The sequence below is a fragment of the Gavia stellata genome, chromosome 5, assembly GCF_030936135.1.
Source record: "Gavia stellata isolate bGavSte3 chromosome 5, bGavSte3.hap2, whole genome shotgun sequence".
In the NCBI taxonomy this organism is placed as follows: domain Eukaryota; kingdom Metazoa; phylum Chordata; class Aves; order Gaviiformes; family Gaviidae; genus Gavia; species Gavia stellata.
Genome location: NC_082598.1, coordinates 18050532 through 18073776, shown reverse-complemented (window position 1 = coordinate 18073776; position 23245 = coordinate 18050532). Strand labels below are relative to the sequence as shown.

The 23245-nt window shown below is 35.6% G+C and overlaps 1 protein-coding gene across 1 annotated transcript in view; it reads left to right on the top strand.

The window, feature by feature from the left end:
- The window catches only part of LCORL (ligand dependent nuclear receptor corepressor like), an 87519-nt gene that overhangs the window by 47486 nt on the left and 16788 nt on the right, over nucleotides 1-23245 (top strand). The window contains exons 6-7 of the mRNA XM_059817901.1: nucleotides 8121-8211; nucleotides 17452-22328. Of these exons, the coding sequence (XP_059673884.1) occupies nucleotides 8121-8211; nucleotides 17452-22328 (4968 nt within the window). The remainder of the gene's footprint in view (nucleotides 1-8120; nucleotides 8212-17451; nucleotides 22329-23245) is intronic.

Genomic DNA, 23245 nt, shown 5'->3' with positions numbered 1-23245 from the left:
CCCACAAAAAAACTCCCAAAACCCACATTCTTTCTAAAAACATTTTTCATATTGTGTGTTAGCAGATAAATATTCTCATTTCTGACTGCCTGTGTTAAATAAGTGGCATCAGAATTTCTCAGCTTTAGAATACTGAATCTAAGTCAGCTCACCTGTGGCTATCACAGGTAATAGTGATTCAAGATTTTGTTGAAGAAGTGGCTGTTAAGAAGCATTCTGAGAAAAGAGAGAAAGATACTGGAATTTCAGAAAGCAAAGGTCATTCTGTCTGTGTTAGGCCTTGAGTAGGCAAGGCCTACTTTGATTCTTTAGATACAGACTGGTTAGAATGATGGAAAGAGAAAATTAATTTGGGAGGAAATTTCCATACTTCATGTCTTAATCATTATAGATCAGTGCAGCTTTCTTAATTGAGAGTAAAGCTAGAAAAAGAAAAATGAAGTCTGTCTCATTATCATTTACAAAAAGGAAATAATTTCTTTGCCTTAAGGAATATTGCTATCCAAAACTGATAACAATATAATCACAAGAGTGTTTTGGACTTTGAAGTTGATTTCGTTTAGCAGCAATTTTCAGGAAGGATTGTGACTGTCATGTGTAACTGAAAGCAGTGGCAAAAGCAGCTTTTTTCTTTTACAGATACAAGGGTCCATGGTAGTGCAATAATACTGCAGACCAAAGGGAAAAGTTTACCTGTATGTCACGTACCATACTAAAAAAGTTAAAAGAAGGTAGAACTGCAGAATTAAGTGTTTTTTTAAAAAAAAAAAAAGTACATTGATCAGAATGAAAGCAGATTTTGTATGTGTGTATCTAACAGTGCAGTCTTTACTTAGATGACACATCCTTTGGGGGGGGTGGCACGGGGGAAGGGAACTCTGACATGGATTTACCTTGCTAAACATACCTATTCTAGATTAAATTTTAAGCGTCCCTTCTCTTTGACAGCAGAAATATCAAGAAATTGTGGAATTCCTGCTTTTATTCTGTGTGGTCAGCAGAAACCAGTTCATACCTGAGTTTAGCGAATACTTAGTGCAGATTAAATCCTGAGAAAATATCTGTTGTGCTTTGACATACCTCTGCTATGGATGAATTACAGATTTTAGAGATTTATAATTGGCCAGCTTGAGGCAGGTTTCTTTTGCGAGGGTAATAAAAAGTACTTTTCTGATATGAGCGCTATAGTCTGTTGCTTACTTCAATAGCTGGTTTGTCATGAATGAGTGGTTTAGGCCACTTAAAGAATCACTGTCAAGGATATTGGCAAAAGCAATTTTAATAGAAGTTTATAAAAATACGACTTAACAGAATTAAATGGCAAGGTTCACTTTACTACTTACTAAAACATACAAAGGAAAATCAAATTAGAATCAACTCAATGATTTATACAGAGAGAGAGAGTGAAGAAACAAAGGGGTAAAGAATAGGGAAGACCCTCCCATTGAGTCATGAGGTTCAGAATGGACTCCTTTCCTTTCTAAACTTCTCAAGAGGAGTTTAGGTGCGGCTGAATCCAGACTTAGTATCAAACTTGGTCAATGATTTATGTCTAAAGGAAAAGAGAGGCTACAAGGAATAAAGAAATCCTCCTGTTGAGTCACGAGGTTTGGAATAGACCCCCTTGCTTTCTAAACTCCTTCTCAGAGAGGAGTCTGGGTGTGGCTAGGCCTAATCCCGTTGACCAAGTGTGGGACTAGGTTTTATCTAAAGGATTGTCTGTATTTAGCAGCAATTTGAGGTTCATTCACGGTTTGAGGTAAATCATAAGATCTTAGCAGCACTTAATCATGGATTAGTTTTAAGATTTACAAAGTGAGTTAATTACAACAATAGCTTGATTACAGATTGTTTCACACACGCACCCACACAGACGTAAAGCTATAGATATATACAAATGTACCTGTTAAAAATTCCTGTCGAGTTCTGTGAAAATAATCACTTCAAATGTCTCGGCATTCCTCAACGGACCAGGGTTGAGTCTCGAGGAGGAGAGACTTTAGCTCAGGTTGTGGTCCTTCAAAATGTCACAAGCTGGAGAGTTTGCGAAAAACTCTGAGAGGCATCCCACTCAGAGGGAGGCACTGGTCGCAGCCCGCTGTGGTCCAGGAGAGCCCAAAGGGTCTCGCTTGGGACCACTGTTTATAGGTTCACAAGATGATTGGCTTTAGTAATTAGTAAAATGATGGAATTTCTGTAACCATGGTGTTGTTCCACTTGGGTTACGATCCTGATAAGGAGTGCTCCAGGGCTGTTAGGGAATGATGGCTTGCTCATCATTCTTCTTGCTCTCATTACCCACCTCAGTCAGGTAACAGGAGTGCCTGGTGCAGTCAGTGCCGTTCCCTGCCTTAACCGTGTAAGAGTTCCTGGAACGGTCAAGGGACACTTCACCGCCCAGCTCAATACACAAAGGTCAGGGCCTAGCTGAGCCCAGGAGAGAGGGGAAAGGAATGCACCATCACACTGGTTATAAAGAATAACTAGTTAAAAATGTCCATGTCCCCAAACACAGGTTCTGGTCCTTGCTGAACTCAAATAAATCTTTGAGGAATGAAAGGGAAGGCAGAGGGTGAATGGGGCTGGGACAGAAAGTTCTGATGCCACCCTTAGCTATTTGAAAATCCATCGATCTTTTGTCTAAAAAAAACCTTGAAGTATAGAGAGATTGAGGTATTTCAATCTTCTTTTGTATCATTTGAATTGTTCTTAGAATGAGGGTGAACAGCAAGGTTAGAATTGTGTGTCTTCAGCAAAACACCTGAGGCTAGAACAGTTGCTCAGCATACATAGTTTACTATGTAAAACTTGCATACTGTGTAAGAGATTGTAGATTCTCAGAACTTACACTCCCATGTTTGCTGGAGTGCTTTATAGATTTTAAAGATACTAGTTTTGCTGTAAAGTTCAGAGCCGCTGAAATGAGAGGAAGTATTGAAACAAGACTGTAGCTGGAGAAATGTTTCACGTTATCTTATCTGTCAGGGAAGTTGTACTGCACTTCCCATTCCCAGGAACATATAAATTTTTAGCTATCTTAGCTTTCCACTGTAGTGGTAGCAACACGAGCAAATAAGATCAAGATGGAAAAAGACAGCCTGCTCTTTTTATTTGCATTGTGTTCTAGGTGCAATGATTCATTAAAAATTCTTCCAGTTGGCTATTGTCAGGGACTATGTATTATTATTCTACCTACCCTTCACTTCTGTCCTTTTCCTGAAGAAAGCTTGGATATATTGAAGTGTTATATGCTTACAGTAGGGAATTGTGAAATTTTTTAATTGGGTTATTTTTAAAAATATATTATTTTGTGTCTAACATTGTATACTACTTCAGTCTGGAGACTCGTAAAAGCTATACCGTGGGTCCCTTCTTAGTGGTGTCTTTTAATTGTCATGCAACTCTTTATTATTTGCCATTGTAATTCCTGTTACAATTTTCAAATGAAGTGGCAGTAACAGAGTAGGAAGTTCAAATTTGTACATTGCTCTGATGGATCCTCAAAGTTGAAATCTTTTCAATTCAAATCCTGTGAAGCAGATAATGACCTAAATATAAATACTTCAGGTTCATTCTCTGTTTAGGCAGGTGCCTTGTATTTACAGTAGTCGTCTTTAAAATGAATGAGCTGAATAATAAAACAGACAGTCTTGTTCCTTTACAATGACAATGTTTCTTGGACTTGAGATGAAAGAGTAAACTTTATTTTCCAGATCATTAGAAGCATTTTTTTACACTGAGTAGATCCAAGCTAAGTCCTAGCTCAGTACTGAAAAAAGATTCTGCCACTGAAGACGTCTGGATGATCTTATCTTCATTTAAGAAAGCTGCTTATTTTCCTCCAGTATCTGCAGGCCATCTCTGAAGTACTCCCAAAATATTCAGGTCTGACGCTTCCAGACCTGATACCTCTGTGTATTGGGTTTACACGGCAAGGTTTTGGTAGTTGGGGAGGGATGTGGTGGTGCAAGGGGAATGGGTGTGGGGTGTCCGCTGTCTGTACCTAATGGTTTCTCTCTACCATTTTCCTCTGCCATTGGGCTTCTCTCTGCCATTTTCTCATTCTTTTTATTCCCTTCTTCTCTCTATCTGGCACCTTTTGCCCTTTCTTAAATGTGTTTTCCCAGAGGCTCCCCACAAGTGGCTGCTGGGCTTAGCTGTGTCCTTGCAGTGGGTCTGTTGGAACCAGCTAGAACCATCTGTGTCTGGGACAGGGTAGCCCCTTGGCCTCTCCTCACAGATGCTGCCACGACCTTGCCATGGACAGCAATATATAGCTATATACTTTTCATCTGGCAGTTTTTAATTTTACAAAATAGCACATCAGGTCAGCAAAAAGGGGCTTGTCAAAGCAGTAGTTAAGTATTAACAAAAGACTCCGGTGTTCCTGCTGACAGTCCTCTGAAAACATTGTTTCCATGTGCAGCAGCACAGAAAATAGCTAGTAAAACGCAAGGCAGGCATCATCAGGAAAGGTATTGAAGACAAGACTGTGTCATTTTGTTGCTATGAAAAACCTTATTGAGGTTTACCACAGTATGATGGATAAGGTAAAGGGAGAGTTGTTTACTAAATCTCACAATATAGAACTACGCAGGGCTTGCTGAAACTTCTTAAAAGAGGAAAACAGATAAGGGGCAGCTTTTGCACAGCAGGTTGTGAACATCAGGAGCTGCTGTGACAGGAGGTTGTGGAGATGGACAGTGTCACTGGATTCAAAAAGGGCCTTAGACAAGTTCCCAGCTAACAGAACCAAGGCCAGAAACTAAAGCTAGAGTAAGCAGGGATGTATCTCTGAGATCCCTAATCCAGTGATAGCAGCTGCTGGGAGAGCAGGAGAGGAATGAGCTGCGGGTCGTGGCCGGGCTGATGTGCTCTCCCACAGTAGGAGTGGAGTTTTTCCCATGCCTGGAGACTGAGGACTGGGCAGAATAGGTTGTCTGACCTAGTAAGGCAGTTCATAATAGCTAGTGAGAGATTTCCTGAAACTGAGGAAAAAAAAGAGAAGTTTGCTAGAATCAGTATAGAAATACCAATTGTAGGAACTCAAGGGTTGCCCATACAGTTTCTGTTAATTGCTCTTCCCACCCCACCCACCCTGTTTCTCTAACACCACTAGTCTGGAGGAGTTTCAAGTGATTGTTGTCCCAATTATTTTGAAGATGACGTTTGATCACACTTAGTTATATCTTGGTATTGCTGCACCTGATGATCTGGTGCTGAGAAGTAAAGGCCAGAGGTTGAGCCATTTCTTTGAAGATCAAAATCATTTAATTTGAACAGAAATAACTTCATTAGAAGACCATGAGCAGCAGACCTGAAAAACTTCTAATGATTTTTTCTATATTAACCAGTGTTACATAGTATTGTTTATGAAGACTATCATCTTAGTAGTCATGGCTTCAGCTAAAGAGTGGAAGTAATTCCATGTCTTTTATTAAAACCACCTTACAGGGTGTTTTTTCTGTTCCTGATGTCATTCTGTTCCTGTCCAGAATTCTTGCCTAAATACCTGTTTTGAGTGATTTGATAGAGATAATAGAAAGTTCTGGCTCAGTTTAAAAAAAATTATTCCTACCTTGCAGGTAACAGGCTTTCAAGGTTCGTTGTCCACCTGTAGGATGCCTCTTTGCAAACTTTTTGGTCTTGTACCTAATGAACCAAAGTGAACATCTCCCCTGTGTATATATACATACATTCATTTAGTTAGGTAGCATTTCATTATGCCCTAAAGCTTTATAGCAAATGTTCTGACGTTCCTACCAATTGTAGGTGCTCCTTCATTGTAGTAATTGATACTACTACAAAGCAGGAAGATCTACCAAAACCAGGAGCTACTGTGTATTTTTAATGACTCTTTTTGACTTATCAGCCCTTTCTGCATCAATTTTCGGGGTTTTGTGTTCTTCATTGTATTGGGTTTTTTGTTTGTTTGTTTTAATTTGAGTGAAATCCCTGAATAAAAGGCTGGTGTGTGGTGACTTTATACGGTATTTTGTATGTATATCAAATTTCTTGCATGGTTCTCTTTCACTCTTTTTACTGAGGAGCATCTTCCCATAAAGCATTGTCTTCAGGGAGGTGTCATATACTTAATGAATACATTTGCTGTGTGGGAGGAACCAACTCTCTTGAACCTGAAATGACTCTTTAGTTCTGCTTACCCTTTAGATGCCCAAAACGTATCTAATCTTTTTGTTTCAGGAAGTCTGCATTTTCAGTACTGTGTTCTTTTTAGTAATTTTGCAACTTACTGGTGGCCTTGTGTTGTCAAAACCAGTTCTGAAAGATCGGAAATTAAAATTATTTTGGTTAGATTTCATTATGGAATCTTACGAGAGTCTGGGTTTTGTTTGTTGGGGTTGTTTTTCCTAAAAGTCTAGTTAGCTTCAATTTTTCTGTACATTGAATAGAGAGAGATGATTAGCTCTTCATAACTTGATGAGTTGTGAACTTCGAAGTAGTTTCTTCTCCAGTGACTTTGTCCAGTGATCTCTTCTAAACTTTTTTTATCATAGTGCCTATGAATATCAACTGAAGATGGAGAAACTGTTGTGAAAGGGAATACACAAACACTTAAGAAAGGGAGGTGTACTTTGTATGACTGACAGAACTTTCTTAGGGTTGAGGAAGACTTTGAAAGGAACATATTCAGAAGAAAAGGAGCATCTTTGACAAGTGGCATGTTTATAAATAGTTTTTCCCCTTATGCTGATTTACAATGCTACTTTTTCTCTTTTTAACCTTCTTCAAATAATACAAAATGGTTGGGGGAAAACAGTCAAAAATTGTTAAAAACAGTCCAAAACAAATAGCTGGATTTGATTATTACACAAAACTATTTCTTTGCGGTATTGGTATAAAGGAGAGTTACCCTAGCAATTTTTCTGACTACTTATTCAGGTTTTGGCATTTAGACTATTCAGCCAATGCTTCATGTCTGCATCTGAGGCTGGGGGAAAATATATACAGTTGATTGATGTTCTAAAAATAATACGCAGTAATATGAAAATGACACTAATGTAAAAAGGGCTAGCATAAGGTTGCTTGTAGAGTTGAATGTTGAGCTACATGTTGAAACTCAAAATTGGATTCACAGAGCTCAGGCACACAAAGCAGCCCAAGTTTGAAACAGAGAACCAAGGAAGAAAGGTATGAAATTAAATATATTTAGAGGATTTATCTATAATTTAAATGTGATTGTTTTAAAAAAACAAAAAGTTAAACTAGGAGTGGTTTAGGTGCTAATTAGTTTCTTTAATTTTCAATGTTCTTAAATATTGATTTTAAAAATAGATTGTTTTCTATTTCAATACTTCATAGACTTCAACAGCCAATTATAAATCTTGACTTTAACATTTGCCAATGACTTAACAGAGCGGATTCCCACCCCAGTTTAGGTCTTTTCTGTTTCTCTAGTTTCGTTATTACATATATGTGGGGGCAGCAGGGGGAATATGTATAAACAAACTGTTAGAACCTTTAATGACATAGGCCTCACATGCTTAAAACTTTATATTGGGCTCAAGTTCTCTTCCCAATTACTGGGGTGCTACTTTCTCATCCAGTAACCTGCTCTGGTCTCATAGCTGACCCTGCTCTGAGCAGGAGATTGGTCTAGAAACCTCCTGAGATCCCTAGTAGCCTGAATTATCCTGTAAGGCTATGATATAGTTAGGTCAATTTTAACTTCAGTATCAGGCTTGTTTGTTTACAGTATGTAAATATGTTTACAGTATGTAAATGTGAATATATGAATGATAATAATAATAATATCAAGTGCATTGCTTTGATTGCCTTGAAAGTAAACAGTGCAATATATATATGCATACGTGATTTTTAGGAAAGCAGTCACGTTTCTGTTTAAGACAGATTCTTCTTTTAAATTTAATTATTTCTGAATGGGTTTATTTTTTATTAATTTAAAAAAATATTGTTACACACATCAAGTCTATAAAACCATTTCCTGACGGCTGACATTGTTTAAAGGAATAAGATGTCAGAAATTTTACACGATAAAGTAACTGCTTAAAAATTGTGCCATAGGTACAAACATGTGCTAAGAAAATTTCTGGGATCATCCTTAAACAACTGCTATCATCACTACTCATTCTTTGCAGGGGATGGAGTGCTAGATCTCTCTACAAAGAAAAGCGCAAGGTTGGAAGAACCAAACTATGATCCATTGTGTTCTGAAAACTCAGTGTCTGGGTAAGCAACGTTTAGGACTCTCTTCGGCTTATGTAAAAGACAATCCAGGTTTCTCTTCTCTGAAGTCAGGTTTTATGTTCATAACATATTTGTATATACTGACACACACATGTGGTTTCTATTTTGCTTTCAAAAGAATTTTTGTCACTCATAAGTGTGTGTCTATGTATATATCATATGTTTCATTTGTCTTTTTCCTTTTTTTCTGTTTAAAGAAAAGTTATCAGAACAATCACCAAACTTTAGTTCATGTTACTAAAAATGAACTGAAAATTGATTGCATAACACATTAAAGTAATAGGATAGTAGAAGAAAATGTAAATATTCTTTTAGAGTTTATTTAGGAAACGTCAATTTTGGACAAAAATGACCATGTTAATATTTAGATTTAAAATATTCTTCAACTAACATGAACAAGTTAAATGACTATTATCTATAATATTCCTTAATAAGAGAGAGAGCACGCAAGCACATGAGAGAGAGAGCTCTTAATCATAGTACTTATACTTACATCATGGTTCTGACTATGGTGTGTGGTGGCAAATGGTTAAATTTCTTTGTTCAGCAAGAAAAATGTTATTGCATCTGCTGAAAGCTACCACAAAACTAGTGAAACGCATTGTTTTGTTGGATTTTGTTATGATCTTGGCATCCTTCCATCCACTAGCCATAGCAGGACCCTTTTTGTCACCTGTACGTCTTACCAAATAACTTACTACAAATAGGACAATAGCAGTATTTGTTGAATCATGTAAAATTGCATTTTATTAATTCGCTGATATGAAGAAGTTTTAAAATGAATATGACTTTGTAATTAGAGAGCTGTAAATAGTGGCTAGAAGTTTTTAAAACTGTGTTTTATTTTGCCAAAATGGACTTGATTGTTAACTACAGCACTTTATCTTATTGTTGTAGAAAGTCTAGTTTTGTGTAAGTCTGGGATGTCTGTGTGTAGTTATGTACTTATTGCTGCAAATTTTCTATGAGGGGGTTGACTCTTTTATTACTTGTTTAGCGGTAACGTCACGTTTCTACTAACAAAAACTCCTTCAGGATTTGGGTACTTAATGGAACGTTAATTGTATAATTAAAATTATAACAGTGTTGCTCTGCAAGCATGTGAACAAGGGAATATAGCAAGCACATGAGAATATTATCAAATACTGAGCTAGGATATAAAGTTCTTGGAAGGGCTGCTGTAGAAGCCACCGTATGATTTTTGAGACACTGTCCTACCAGAACTGTAACATTTTGCTAGGATAATCATTTAACTACCACACCTCAAAGGCTTAAAAGTATCAGAAGCAGTGATGTTACCGAAGCAAGGAGTATAATAAAGGAGTGGACCCTTCCCTTCCATAGCTGTGTGAGAGTCTCTCATACATCAGTTTACCATCGTTTCATTCCATCCATCCAGGAGACTACACAGACACAGAGAGGACTATGTGGAAAGAAGTGCTGAGTTTGCAGATGGTTTGCTCTCAAAAGCTTTGAAAGACATTCAGTCTGGAGCACTGGACATAAATAAAGCAGGCATACTTTATGGCATACCTCAAAAAACTTTACTTCTCCACTTAGAAGCCTTACCAGCAGGAAAGCCTGCACCTTTTAAAAACAAAACTCGAGATTTCAATGATAGTTATTCATTTAAAGACAGTAAAGAAACTTGTGCAGTCCTACAAAAAGTAGCCTTGTGGGCAAGAGCTCAAGCAGAGCGCACAGAAAAAAGTAAACTCAGTCTACTTGAAACCTCAGAATTAAAATTCCCAACAGCTTCCAGTTACCTCCACCAGTTAACTCTACAGAGAATGGTCACTCAATTTAAAGAAAAAAGTGAAAATCTACAATATGAAACTTCAAGTCCTACTGTACAATTAAAAATTCCTCAGCTAAGAATAAGTTCTGTGTCCAAACCACAGTCTGATACTGCTGGTCTTCTGGATGTTATGTACCACGTTTCTAAAACCTCCTCAGTCTTAGAAGGATCAGCTCTTCAAAAATTGAAAAATATACTCCCTAAACAGAACAAAATTGAATGTTCTGGACCTGTAACTCACTCAAGTGTTGACTCCTACTTTCTGCATGGGGACCTCTCTCCTTTGTGTCTTAATGCTAAGAATGGGACAGTAGATGGAACCTCAGAAAATACAGAAGATAGTTTGGATCGTAAAGATAATAAGCAACCAAGAAAAAAACGTGGCCGCTATCGGCAGTATGATCATGAAATAATGGAAGAAGCAATTGCAATGGTAATGAGTGGGAAAATGAGTGTTTCCAAAGCACAAGGAATTTATGGGGTACCTCACAGCACTTTAGAATATAAAGTAAAAGAAAGATCTGGAACATTGAAGACTCCACCGAAGAAGAAACTCCGATTACCAGATACTGGCTTATTCAATATGACAGATTCAGGGACTGGCAGCTGCAAAAATAGTAGCAAGCCTGTGTAGAATAATTGTTAGCAAATTGTTTTGTGTGTGTGTATGTATGTCTGTATACACACACTGTGTGAGAAATACATATGCTCACTCTGACAGAAGACATGAAATTATACAGTTCAAAAACCACATACATGCCTTTTGAAAAATAGTTTTATTCAGGGTTTTCACTGTGGACAGAATTATAGAGTTGCTCACTTAATTCTGATAGTGTGTATTTAATATAATCCTTGTATAAATAGGTGAAAAGATTCAGGTTTTATTTAGTAGTCAATAGCATAAAGATGTTTTGGGAAAACAAGTATTTGTCATGTGAAGCATAATTTTTAATTGGTGAAGAACCACTATACCCATTCAATAATCCATCTTATTATGGAAATACACAACCAAGGGTTAGCAGACTTTTATACTTCACAGAATACTTGCAATAAATTGTAAGTAACTCAGATCATACAAATCAAGGGATTTTTTTTAAAAAGCTAGTTCCTTACAAGGAAGTGGATTTGTGAAGTATTAGTAGGATATAGTACATTCTGTGAAAGAAAAAAAGTTCGTTACTTAAATATCCAATACAAGTAAGAAAAACATTTCATTACTAAAAATGTGTGTTTAGCAGGCATAAACTGCATTTTTTTATCATTTTAAGAAAGTTTTGTTGTTGGTTTAGAAAGAAATTGGTGTTTACAAAGTGTACACTTATGAAACCTGAGAAATTACTGTAGTTATAGAATTATTAAATATGAAATAAGATGGAATACTAAGAGCATAAAATAATTTAAACTTTAACATAATTTTCCTTTTTAGTTTGACAAATAAGGTAACTTGTAAGGTTTAAAAAGAAAGTTGGAATGCAACTTAGAGCATGTTCATAATGTGCACAGAATGAGCTTGAGAATGGTTTGGGTTTGTTTGGTTTTTTGTTTAAACGTGCTGGTTAGTTGATGTTATGACTACTTAAAATTTATTTAAGGATTGTGTCACACTCCTATTGAAAAACCTCACTGTAACTGTAATGTATTTGCTGCTGTGACATTTCAAAACATTTTCAGTTTATCAAAATGAATACCAATTTACATTATCATTTTGCTAATAACCAAATTTGCAGTTCAGGGTCTTGATAGAAATACAAATATTAAACAGTGAAGCTGTTTTGAACTTTCAATAATATAAATTCTTTATAAATTTGGTAGTTAGAAGTTAGGCAGTTCACTTTAAATACGTAACTTTTAATAGAATTTAAGGGAGACCAATTACCTTCATATTGCAGTTTTTACATGAATTTCGAAGTATTCACATTGGACTTTATATTATACTATTTTTTTTGTGTAATATCACAAAGTATATGTCTACATATGAAGAATGGGGGCTTGCTTCATACATTCAATACTGAACATCAATGCCCTTTTCGTCTCAAAATGTAATTTTTTCTGTATGCATCTAATTTGATGTAGAAAAATACTTTTCTCCAACTTTTATACATTTGGTGCACATGCATACATTTTTTTCCCCACCTAAATTTGCATGTGTATAGGTTAATTTTATAGATGAAACGGGACATTAGATACATATGGGCCACATCAAGTAATCTGATTTGTAGATAAACTTGCCATTAAATTCAGTGGAGAGCATACTGCAATATTGATGGCAAAATCTAGCCCATATTTATTAATGCTACTGAAAAATAGCAACTTCCATTTTAAACCAGAATAATCCTTTGAAACTGCACAACCAGTGTCTCTTTGGTCTCTCAGATCTATACTGAATCTTCTTCAGTGATTAAGGTTTACTTGCATATTACAGAATGAATCCTTTTTTTAAGTAGAACTGTACCTGATAACAAGGAGGTCACAAAACAGCAGATGTCAGGGTCATCTTTCGTTTTAAAAGAATTAAGCCATATTTTGTGAGGGCCAGAAGGATTAACTTGTGAATAAATCCTCACTGAAAAACGAAGTTGAAAAAACCTTAGATGTTTCAAGATCTATCTTTATACAGTTTTACTTGCAAAAATTTCGGTCTTCAATACATTGCCTAGTATTTGTACCATACTGATGTTTTCTACTCCTCAGACAATGTTATAAATTTGAGTCAGAAGTTTATATTGAAGGCAAGTTACAGTACTCTTTTTATATCATTTAAAAGATGACCTGACCAAAAAATTAACAGGATTCATAAAATCAGGGATCATTTTACTATTGACTTAACAGTACTCAGTAGTTTTGTATGTAATATTATAATTAATTTTCAACATTTTAGTACTTGTATTTATTTTTTGGTCAGAAATAGTATATTAAAATATTTTTTGATAGTTTATAGATGATACTCAACCTGTGAGTGTTTAAAAGAACAGAATTATTTGTTTCTAATTATTAGGCTAACCTTTGATTACACAACTAAGAAAGGCAGGGAAATATGTAGATTCTCCTCTCCCAACCCCTATGTATTCCATTAAATGTCATTTAAATTACACATATTGAACTGTTTTATAAATTCAGTTACCAGTCACTACTTAGTAATTGACAATTTCTGAAAATTCCTGTTTCAGCAGAATTTTAAATGAAGGCGAAAGCAAGCCCTACATGCTTTCTACTTATTTGAATGTTTCTCAAGTATTTTATATTAAAAAACAGTGCCTCTGTTTTTAGAACTACTGCTCAGTAAAGCTCTTTAAACCATTTCTGGTAGCTAATGACAATTTTATATTAAATTGTATATTAACTTTAGTGAGACTGATTTTTTTAGTTGTTTACAGTACAAATACTTGTATTTGTTTTTTAATTGCAGTATTTCCATTGTCGCAGTAATTTAGTAAAACTCTGTGGCTGCCTTGATTTTTGACAGATTTTTGTTAACAACTGATTTTTAGGCAATTAGTTATATTTATGCATAAATCAATTGCACTATAATTCATGAATTATTTATTACAATATTTTCTAATGAATTCCATGTATTTGTCTTGTGTTGTAAATGTACTGTAATTCTGTTTCTTCTTTGTGTTGTTATATTCCTAAATCTGATTGTATGAATTTAATTGTTTAGTTAACGTGTTTCTACGTTGTAATTTGTAGTAAAGCACTTCAATGCTTTTGCACATAAATTTACAACACTGATGTGTGATTGATTTGCTCATTCAGTAAAAAAAAAAAGAAAGAAACAAAAACCTGTACACTGACTCATTTGACTTACTCCTGAGGCACGAGTTTATTAGCAGTGGCATAAGATCAAGAACTGCACAAATTAGGCAGTAATTTACTATGAGAATTTTATATATGAGAATAGTAGCTTTAAGGAAGGATGACTTCTCAGAATTTATGCGTTACTCAGAACTGAGAAGAAATTCAGAAAACTAATTTTGTAACAGTTACATCCTTTAGTTTGCAGCTAAAAATTATTTATTATATATTACAGAAAATATATAGCTTTGTTGAGGGATTTATTTATTTAGTAAAGTCAGAAAACAAACTTTTCTATAAGACAAATTTATATTTCTATAACAGTTCTATGCTGTTCATATGAGTACTTGAAAGTATGTTCTGTTCCCAGTTTTGTTCCTTTTCCCAGCCTGCAAAGAAGTTGCTAGATTGACCTACCTTGTCTGTGGTTGAGACGGCAGAGGATAGAATGCTAGGGAAGGACATCTTTTGGGCATCCTCTGATACAGCTCTTTCCTGATAGTTTTTTGGACTTGTGGAGGAGGCAAAGGTTTACTTTTTTATACATAAAAAAATACGCTGAAAGGCTAGTACTTAACCATATCACATATCTGCCTTTGTGCCAATTTTGGACTCCAGTCAATACCCACTCCATGGTATTAACTGCCCTTGCCCTCCAGCAGGGAAATAACGTCCTTCCATGCGTAACTTTTGTCTGCAGAGACATTGTGCACAAAAGGTACTGGGGGAGCAGTGCGTATTGATCCTCTCACCTCTCAACCCCTCCATTTCCTACCCACTCTCTTTAGCCATCTTTTTGTGTGTGATTTGTAGGAAGTGTAAGACTGTTCTGTGAAGGAAGTTTGCAACTGTGAAAATGAAAGCTCCTCCTTCTGTGAAATTATTGTTTAAGCCTTTTATCTTGAGGATAGTCTAAACTACTGTGTGACAACACAAATTTAAAGGGCTATAGGAAGGACTTACAGGAAACTGAAATATAATTCCGTAATTGTGTTGAAAAGCCACTAAAAATTAGTTTAACTATATGAACATCTCTACAGCAAGGCACTTTAAAGAAAATGTGTTGCTTTAACGCATTATTTTGTTGCGTAGTAAGCTCTGTTCCCAAATGGCAACCGAGTAAGGGGTCCATGTGTTTTCACAAACTTGGAAGATCATTTAGAGTGTGGTACTATTAGAATAGAGTAGATGAAGTTAAGCTGTCTGTCAGCTTTAGAAACTAACACACGCTAACGTAAAGCAGATTATAGATGTTACACGAGGGTAGATAACCAGGAAAGAAATCATATTAGAAGAATGTACAGTATGTCTGTGATAACCAGGATATTACTTCATATAACGGGTTGATCCCCACATAGCAAATTCAAAGCCGTTCTGAGACCTTTTGAAATTTTGGTTGCTGACTTTGGGAAGGCTCTAGGGCTCTGGAAGTTTCTCTTCCACCAGTGAGCGTATTTTAAATAGCAGTTGTGGATACAGATCCTCTACAATTAAAGCTCTCCAGTGAAACTCCATTAGACATACCTTGCAAGTCTAGACAGACAGAAAGATACCTGTCTAGAGATTCAGTCTAAAAAGTCTGTACTATAGCCGTCGTCTTAGCAAATCGGTACTTAACAAATTCACTGTGATTTACAAACAAAATATTGAAGACCTAGTGCCATGTTATTTTTTTTCCCTATCTGGCCTTTCAGAACGTTATTTAATTAAAGTCATGGTGGTGGGGAGGGCAGTTAGTTTTTATCCATAATTGTATTACTAGAATAATCTTTGCTTTCACAAGTGTAGTGATACATTTCAACACCTCGTGACTCCCGAGTTGTTTGGACTGAGTAACACAGACTCTTCTCAGTGAAGTGGCATTTCAAAAACAGTTAAATCCTGACAATGACGTGCCCTTGAATAATGCTGTTTTTACTTCAGATTGCAAGTGCAAAGAGGTTTTTTTTTTCCTTTTAAGACTTCAATTATTTCAGTTTAAACATAATTGCAATTCAGCTAGTTACCATCACAATTATCTTACGCTTTTATGAGTTAGTATCATCTAGATGCTTGATTTTGAATATATACTGTTTCATAATAAATATTACAGGAGAAAGAAAAAACATGAGAAATTATTAAGCATAGTTGGCTGGTTTTAAGTGCTAAACTTCAAAATCCATGTGGGACAATAAAAATACAAATTTGTATGTATAACTTCCAGGAGGAAACCTGAAGCTAAAAGTGATTATTGATACTAATAACATTGGGTATGAGCTAATTGATGAATAGGTAACTTTATATAAATATGGCACATTAAATTTTAAATATGTTTGTTCCTTGATCAATACAGTTGTAAACACAATCAAAATGAAATTTTTCCAAAGTATAGGCTTAAATGCAAAGAATTACAGGAGATTATAGTAGGGCAAAAAGTTAGTGTCATGTTCAGAGTTTGGTGATATGTTTAAACAATACATACTTTTCTAAAACAGAATTCTTCTAACGTTTTCTGCTCATGCAATTGGTTTCAGTAAAACATTTGAATTAGGTGTTAACTATCTGTTGATAGTTGCTATCCAGCATAAGGATTTTGTATTTAATTGAAGAAATATCTGTATTAATTTCTACCATGGAAAATTTTCAGCTTTTCAATATAAATGATTGATTAGGTAAGTAGTGACATTAGTTTTAATAGTTTATAAGAAATTAGTTAAATAGTAAAGGTAGTATTTTATAAATGATTTTATTTTGAGTTAACATCTTTGAGAACAACTGCCGAGAAATCTTATTTAGATATAGGCCTACCCTGTATTTGAGATTTAAAGGATATTAACCTTTATCACAAAAGTGATTTATTCCAGTGGCGATTATCTCTGTTTCTGTTTAATGAACGAATCCGTGTGTGTGTGTGCACGCGCACGTGTGTGCATGTATGTGTGTGTAATATATTGCAATGAAGAGCCTGTGATGCACCACTGCAATTTATTTAAAAACTAGAAGGGAAACTTTTATCTGCAAAGAACAGTAACAGTAGGAAGTGGCTATTTTTTCCTTTTTCTGTTAGCCTATTAAGTGTTCTTTTAAAATAAATATATAAATAAAAATATCTTTAGAAGAATCTTTAAGAGCATCCTGAAGACCATTCAATACACTTTGGTATATGAATATCTTAGGGTGGGATTCAGGAGAGACGGATCCTTTCTTGCCTCTGCCACAACCTTGAATTGTGACCTTAGGCAAATAATTTACCCTCTTTGTGCCTCAGTTTGTAAAATGGGAGCAATACTAAGCTCCCCAGGTTCTTGGTGAGGATTTCCTTCATTAATGACTAAGGTAGTTTGAAATACCAGAAAGTTAACATTATTGTAATTACATTTAGATATGAGAAGCTATGTTTCAAACTAACCTTTTTGTCCCTTAATTTCTTCCTGATTATTTTTCTTATGGTAGGACTATTGCTGCTGTATATAAGATGCACATTGTTGCTAGTGACACTTGCAAGTATGCCTGAATAGCGCAAATAAAACAGAACTGTTTTGCATACTTCAGGTTTTTAGGCTTGAGTTTAATCATTATAACAAACATTAGATATGGTGTTTTACTGTAATTTATATTTTGTTTTGATTTGTTTTCATTTTCAGTTCAAGTTCAACAGCTGATGCAAATTCAGAGGAAACAGCTAATTTGGAAAAAGGAAAATCAACATTAAACAAAGTTTTGGAGTCTTTTTGTTCATATCACTGGCAACAGACTTTGTCTATGTTAAAATTTTTAATACAAGATGAAAATGTTCCTATAGTTTGCAGTTGCAAGCAAACACATTTGGTCCACTCTGAAACTCCCAGTTCCCTTACTGAAGAGGATGTTCACATTCCATTTTGCAGTTGCAATGGACATATGCTGACAAAAAGGTGCTGTTTACAAAATCAAAGACCAAACACTTGTTTACCACCTCTGTCTGTTTGTATTAAAGATTTCCATTCTTTGTCATGCCAAGCTGTAGCGATTGGATGTATTAAGACAATGGTGAACAAAGCATGTAGTTCTCATAAGTATTGTGCTGAACAATTGCAAAATTGTAACAGGCATTCTGTGAAAGCAGCAGCATGTACATATTCAACTAAGGACTGTGATCTCCTGAACAGCATTAAAAATTCAAGTAGATCTCGCAGCCCCTCACCGCCTCCACTATCACCTGTACAGAGTAAAGAGTTTGAGTCATTGGAGGGATCGGTTATAGATTTTCCAACTTTAGACAATAACAAGCTTGAACTATCTACCAACCAGCCTCCATCCCTCTTGCCAGCTGAAGGAAGCAAAGGAGAATTTGAATACGAAGGTAAAACATGCAGAGGAAAAGAGACCGAATATTCAGATGGCATGTTGCTATCAACAGACCAAGAAAGCAACAATTATAAATATATAAATTCTGAGAAGGCTGAGAAAGGTGAACATTCTGCCATTTTTCAAGATTTAATGGACCGTATTAATGAGAAGTTAAAATCAATAGACACTACAGATATAGCAACAAATCTTGTAAAACTTCCTAGCAGTGACAGGGTACCAGAAAATGATGTCAAATTAGGAGACTTCATAACCTCTCTTTTGCATAACGCTAAGGCTAGTGATTACAGCTTTATGGAATTACTTCGCCAACATGATAAACAAATGGAAAATAAAATTATCCAAACAAGATTTCGCAAGCGTCAGGAAACTTTATTTGCAATGTATAATTCTCCTGATTCACCATTCATTCGACGACAGTCTTTGCAAATCAAAAGGGAGCTTGCAAGCCTTGATGAAACTCTTGTAAGAAAAAAGTCAATTTCAGAGAGAAATGCAAAGAAAGCTACAAAAAAATTTGATAAAATATATCCAAACAAAAGACACAGTTTTACTGTGATAGAAGATGAGGCTTTGCAACATCTTGAAAGTAATCCATGTATGAATTGCCAAACCAAACCAATATGCTTTCCAGTACACCAAACAGAGTCTTTCAAACTACCTCTTACTAATTTTCAAACCAGCTCCGGCTTTCTAGTTCTTTCAGAAAACAGTGCTATTGCAGCCAGCCAGGCAAAACTCACAAAAACACAAGGAGATTGTTCAACTTTAAAAGAGACTGATCAGATTTCTCTAAAGGATGAGAGCAATGGAATCTTGGGCAGAACTAAACGTAACATTGTGCCTCCTGGATGGTACTCTGTCTATGTAACGAACAATATTGTGTTTAGAAAGTCATCCAATGCAAAAAAGTCCTTAGAAAGTTTGGAAAAAATGAAAATAAAGAAAGATGTTCATGCTGAAAGATGCAGTGACATAAATATAAGCAAAATTGTGAGAGACACAAATCTGCAAGTTGTTGTAGAGCGTTTAGAAGATACAATAAACTTAGCCAGAAAGACTAACAACTCATTGCTGGATAGTTACAAAATAAGCCAAAAATTAAAAGATAATGCTTATGAACAGGTTATGAACCCAGCTGCTAGAAGAGGCTTACCTTTCACTCTGAGTGAAATGGGATGCACAGGACAAAGCTTCCTTCCACATTCACATGTGCCAAGCAGCAGTAAAATCAAAACCGTGTGTGTGACAACAAACAAACAAGAAATGGTTATAGATCAAGAAATCAATGACAGCCTATTGAAATCTCTGACCTTTGATTCATTCAGCTCAGCTTCCAATAATGAGGACTTGCATACAACTTCTGAAGCTGGGGAGATCTCACCTCCCTTAAACTACTCTAGTCCTATTAAGCTTATGTTTGTCTCAGAGGTTAATAGTAGTGAAGGAATCAAATATACTTTGACATCTGCAGCTGAATCTTCTAAAGGAAGCACAGATATTTGTTTGTTTCAGGGGCACACAAACACTTTGTTAGACAAACAGGCCACAGGAGATCTTTCTCATGCAATCTGTGTCAAGGATTGTGATTACAGTGAAAATGATACCAAGGAGGAGTCAAGTTGTGTTTATGCGGAAGCAGTTACAAGCTCTTGTCCAGTTGGGCAGACTACCTTAAATGACTCAAAACAAAATGATGAAGTTGTGGAGAAATCAAGCAGTGAATCGGTTTTAAAAAGAAAACCTGGTAGACCAAAGAAAATAGGTCCTCAAGTTGTTAAGCAGGTTAAGAGACCTATTGGACGGCCTCCAAAACCAAAAATTGACATGACTGAAAGCACAGAACCTAGACCTGAACTTAGCAGTGATGGCAAAAGTACCAAATCTGATGCAGCAGTAATGGAAGAAGTTAACCGCAACAAAAATATTACTGTGACAGTTGTTTTTGGAAGGTCAAGAAGAACAAAGAGACATGTTTCTGAAGGTAATCTAAATGTAATCAGCATTCTGCCCACACAACACATTGATTCCAATTTTGCCAATGACCATAGCAAAGCGAGGCACAATGCGGAAACTGAAAATGCTTTGACTGAAATAGTAAAAGCTTTACAGAATTCTTCTACTGAAAACGAGGTCTCTGGTTATGACTATGTCAGACCTATCAAGAGTAACCTAGCATCACCACATCCTTGCGGCAATATTATACGGCCAATTAAGAAACCCTTAACCACCATTCGAAAACCTGGTAGGCCAGCAAAAGTAAAAATCTCCGGCATATCAGTGACTGTTAATAGAGTTTCACCTCAGGAAAGAAAAGTGAGTATTAGCAACTGTTTGCCTCCTTTACAACAGCAGAATGTGTTAGAAAAAAACATACCACAGGAAAGAAAAAATCAACTGTGCAATAATATGGGTCAAGTTGAGAGCATGCAGAAAGCTTCTAGAGAGGATGGATCAAACAATGTTATTACAACAGTGTCAAGAAAACATGAAGTTCCATTGAGACATTCTGCTAGGGACAGAAAACCCTCGTTGCATTTTTTACATTCGTTCGCATCTTCTAGTGCATTTACTTGTAGAAGTGCCTTACTACACAAATCTTACAAACTCCATTTGAAAAAGGCTAAAGATCGAAAGGAAAAACATAGGCAATCAAATCAGAGCACAGCATCCAAAGATACCTCAGAACTGAGAAATTCAGAAAATGCAAAACAGGATCTTAAGGATAGTGAATTCGGGCCCATTAATGAAGTATCTTCGGATCCCATTTTTTCGTCAAACCCCTCTCTCAGGTGGTGGGCTACTTCCACTTCAAGTGACACTTTGTTGGAAGAACTAAATAATAGATTTGAACGGATAACTAATACCTGGTTGCGAGTGGGGGGAAATGAGTTTGATAAATGTGTATGTGAAAAAAGGGATTCCATTGAACAAGACTGTAATACTGAAATGTCAAACCCTTTAGACTCCTGCCTTGTAGAACTTGAAGCATCACCTATAAAAATGCTTTTTCAGAAAAAGTGTAATATGAATGAACTCTGCACCTGGTTTATGCAAACTACAGAAACACAGTCTCTCTCTCTAGTGAGAAAGGCAAATGCTCGCAATCCTTTAGAAGTAGTTAGTACTAGAGAGATAAAGATGGAAACTAAACAATCTGATCTTAGTACTTGCCCTTTCAGAAAGCACTTTAAAAAGTTTGCACTATCTTCTCCTTCAAAACCAGCAGGGAAATTACAAATATTACGTAACATGGCAAGGTCTCCAGTCTTAAGCATGAAAAGTAATTTCACGTTAGCCAGATTAAAAAGAAATGAATTTAAGAAGTTACAGCGTGACAGGTGGGGACAAATGAAAAAGCTCTATAATCAGGCTCCTGGAGGCTGGAAATCAAAAAAGAAAAATTTGCAGTTCTTTTGCCAAAGCCAGTTGTTTAACAGTACAAGTGGGGAAACCAATGATGAAATGCCCAAGCTCCAGGAAAAAAATATGGTAGAAATCCAGCCCGCTCAGACTTTGGTAGAATCTCAGAGTAGCCTCTTGCCAACTGAAAATGAAGCCAGAGATGCATTTGTTCAACAGATGATGGGATCTTCTGACTTTAACCCACATCCTGGTTTAGAAAACATACTTAAGTCACATGCAGAGACAAATGGAACAATTTGTTGCCAACAAAATGTTAGAAAAGAACAAAGCCAAGATAAACTGTTTCAAAATACTTGGAAAGCCAAAACCTTTAAAGATTGTAGGATATTTCTGAGAAAAATCAACCATGTTGAGGAGCACAATTCATTTAAGTTAAATAACGTCATTTATTCTCCTGAAGCTGTTGAAAGTAAAAGCAATCAGGCCTATATGGAAGAAAAAAGACATCCTCTTTTAAGGTCCCATTCTACTAAGCAAAATGCATTAAAGAAACAAGAAAATGAAATGGAAACATCTAAAGGATCTAATTCTTCTAAAGTGACTGAAAGGCTGGATGACCAGTTTCACAACAGAAAGTTAAGTAGTGGTGTAAACCATGATGATAATCCTGCTGGTAGTTCTGAAGTTCTTAGCAGAATAAACAAAAGAAAAAGTCCACAATGGGAGACCACTGATACAAATATAAGAAAAAGGCATAAGAGACAATCATGCAGTAGTGGACAAATGGCAACTTATTACCCAAAGTACCAAGTCGGTAAGTTCCTGTTCCCCCCTTCATCTTAAAATTGCAATCTTAAAGAATTGGAGAAGTCAAACAACTAAGCACTTTGGATTATTTTTTTTTAATTGCATGATATTCATTTTAATGTCAGAGAAGTCATGAAAATAAACATTGTATAGCATCAGAATAATGCAGAAAGTGCAATTATAAAATGTATATAATATTTTACACGACTTTTCCGGCTACGATAGGTGTGTTACATTCTATTAAGGCTATAACACACCAAGATAAAAGAAAAAGAGCGAACTAATATAGTTCAGACAGACAGCAAATCAAGTTCTGACATGTCTGTAGTCAGTCGCAACTGATTATTGATTTCAAAAGGAACAGAATTTCATTCCACTGTGTAGTTTCCTACATTGTGAGGAAGGGTAAATTATAAAATGGAGCAGAAATTCAGTGTATTACATATAGTTGCTTTTAAAAAAATTGTTGTTGAATGATTTCTAATATAAATCTGTAATGGTTTTATAATTATATAGTAAAAAATAGTACTACATACTTCTGAGAAGTATTCATTCAGAGATCCGTTTTAGTATCCATTCAATGCCAAATGAAATCTGCTGACTCTAAAGGGTTTGCGCATTGAATCCTTACAGAACAATTTAAAATGCAAAATTATTCTAGACAAGTACAATATACAGTTACTATGCTAAAAGCATCAGCTTGGAATCTTTTTAGGCTAGTGTGAAATTAAATCCGTTTTTAAAGCTAGATATTTATAATACATTGTAATACAACCGTGATCCCAGAAAGGCCATTATATTACGTACAAAGAGGGTACACTTGTGAAATTATTTCTTCTGTTGGGTGAAGAGATCTTGTTAAACAGAAGTCTCAACTCATTTCAATAAAATAACTAAGGTGTGAAATACTCACCAAGTAAAAAA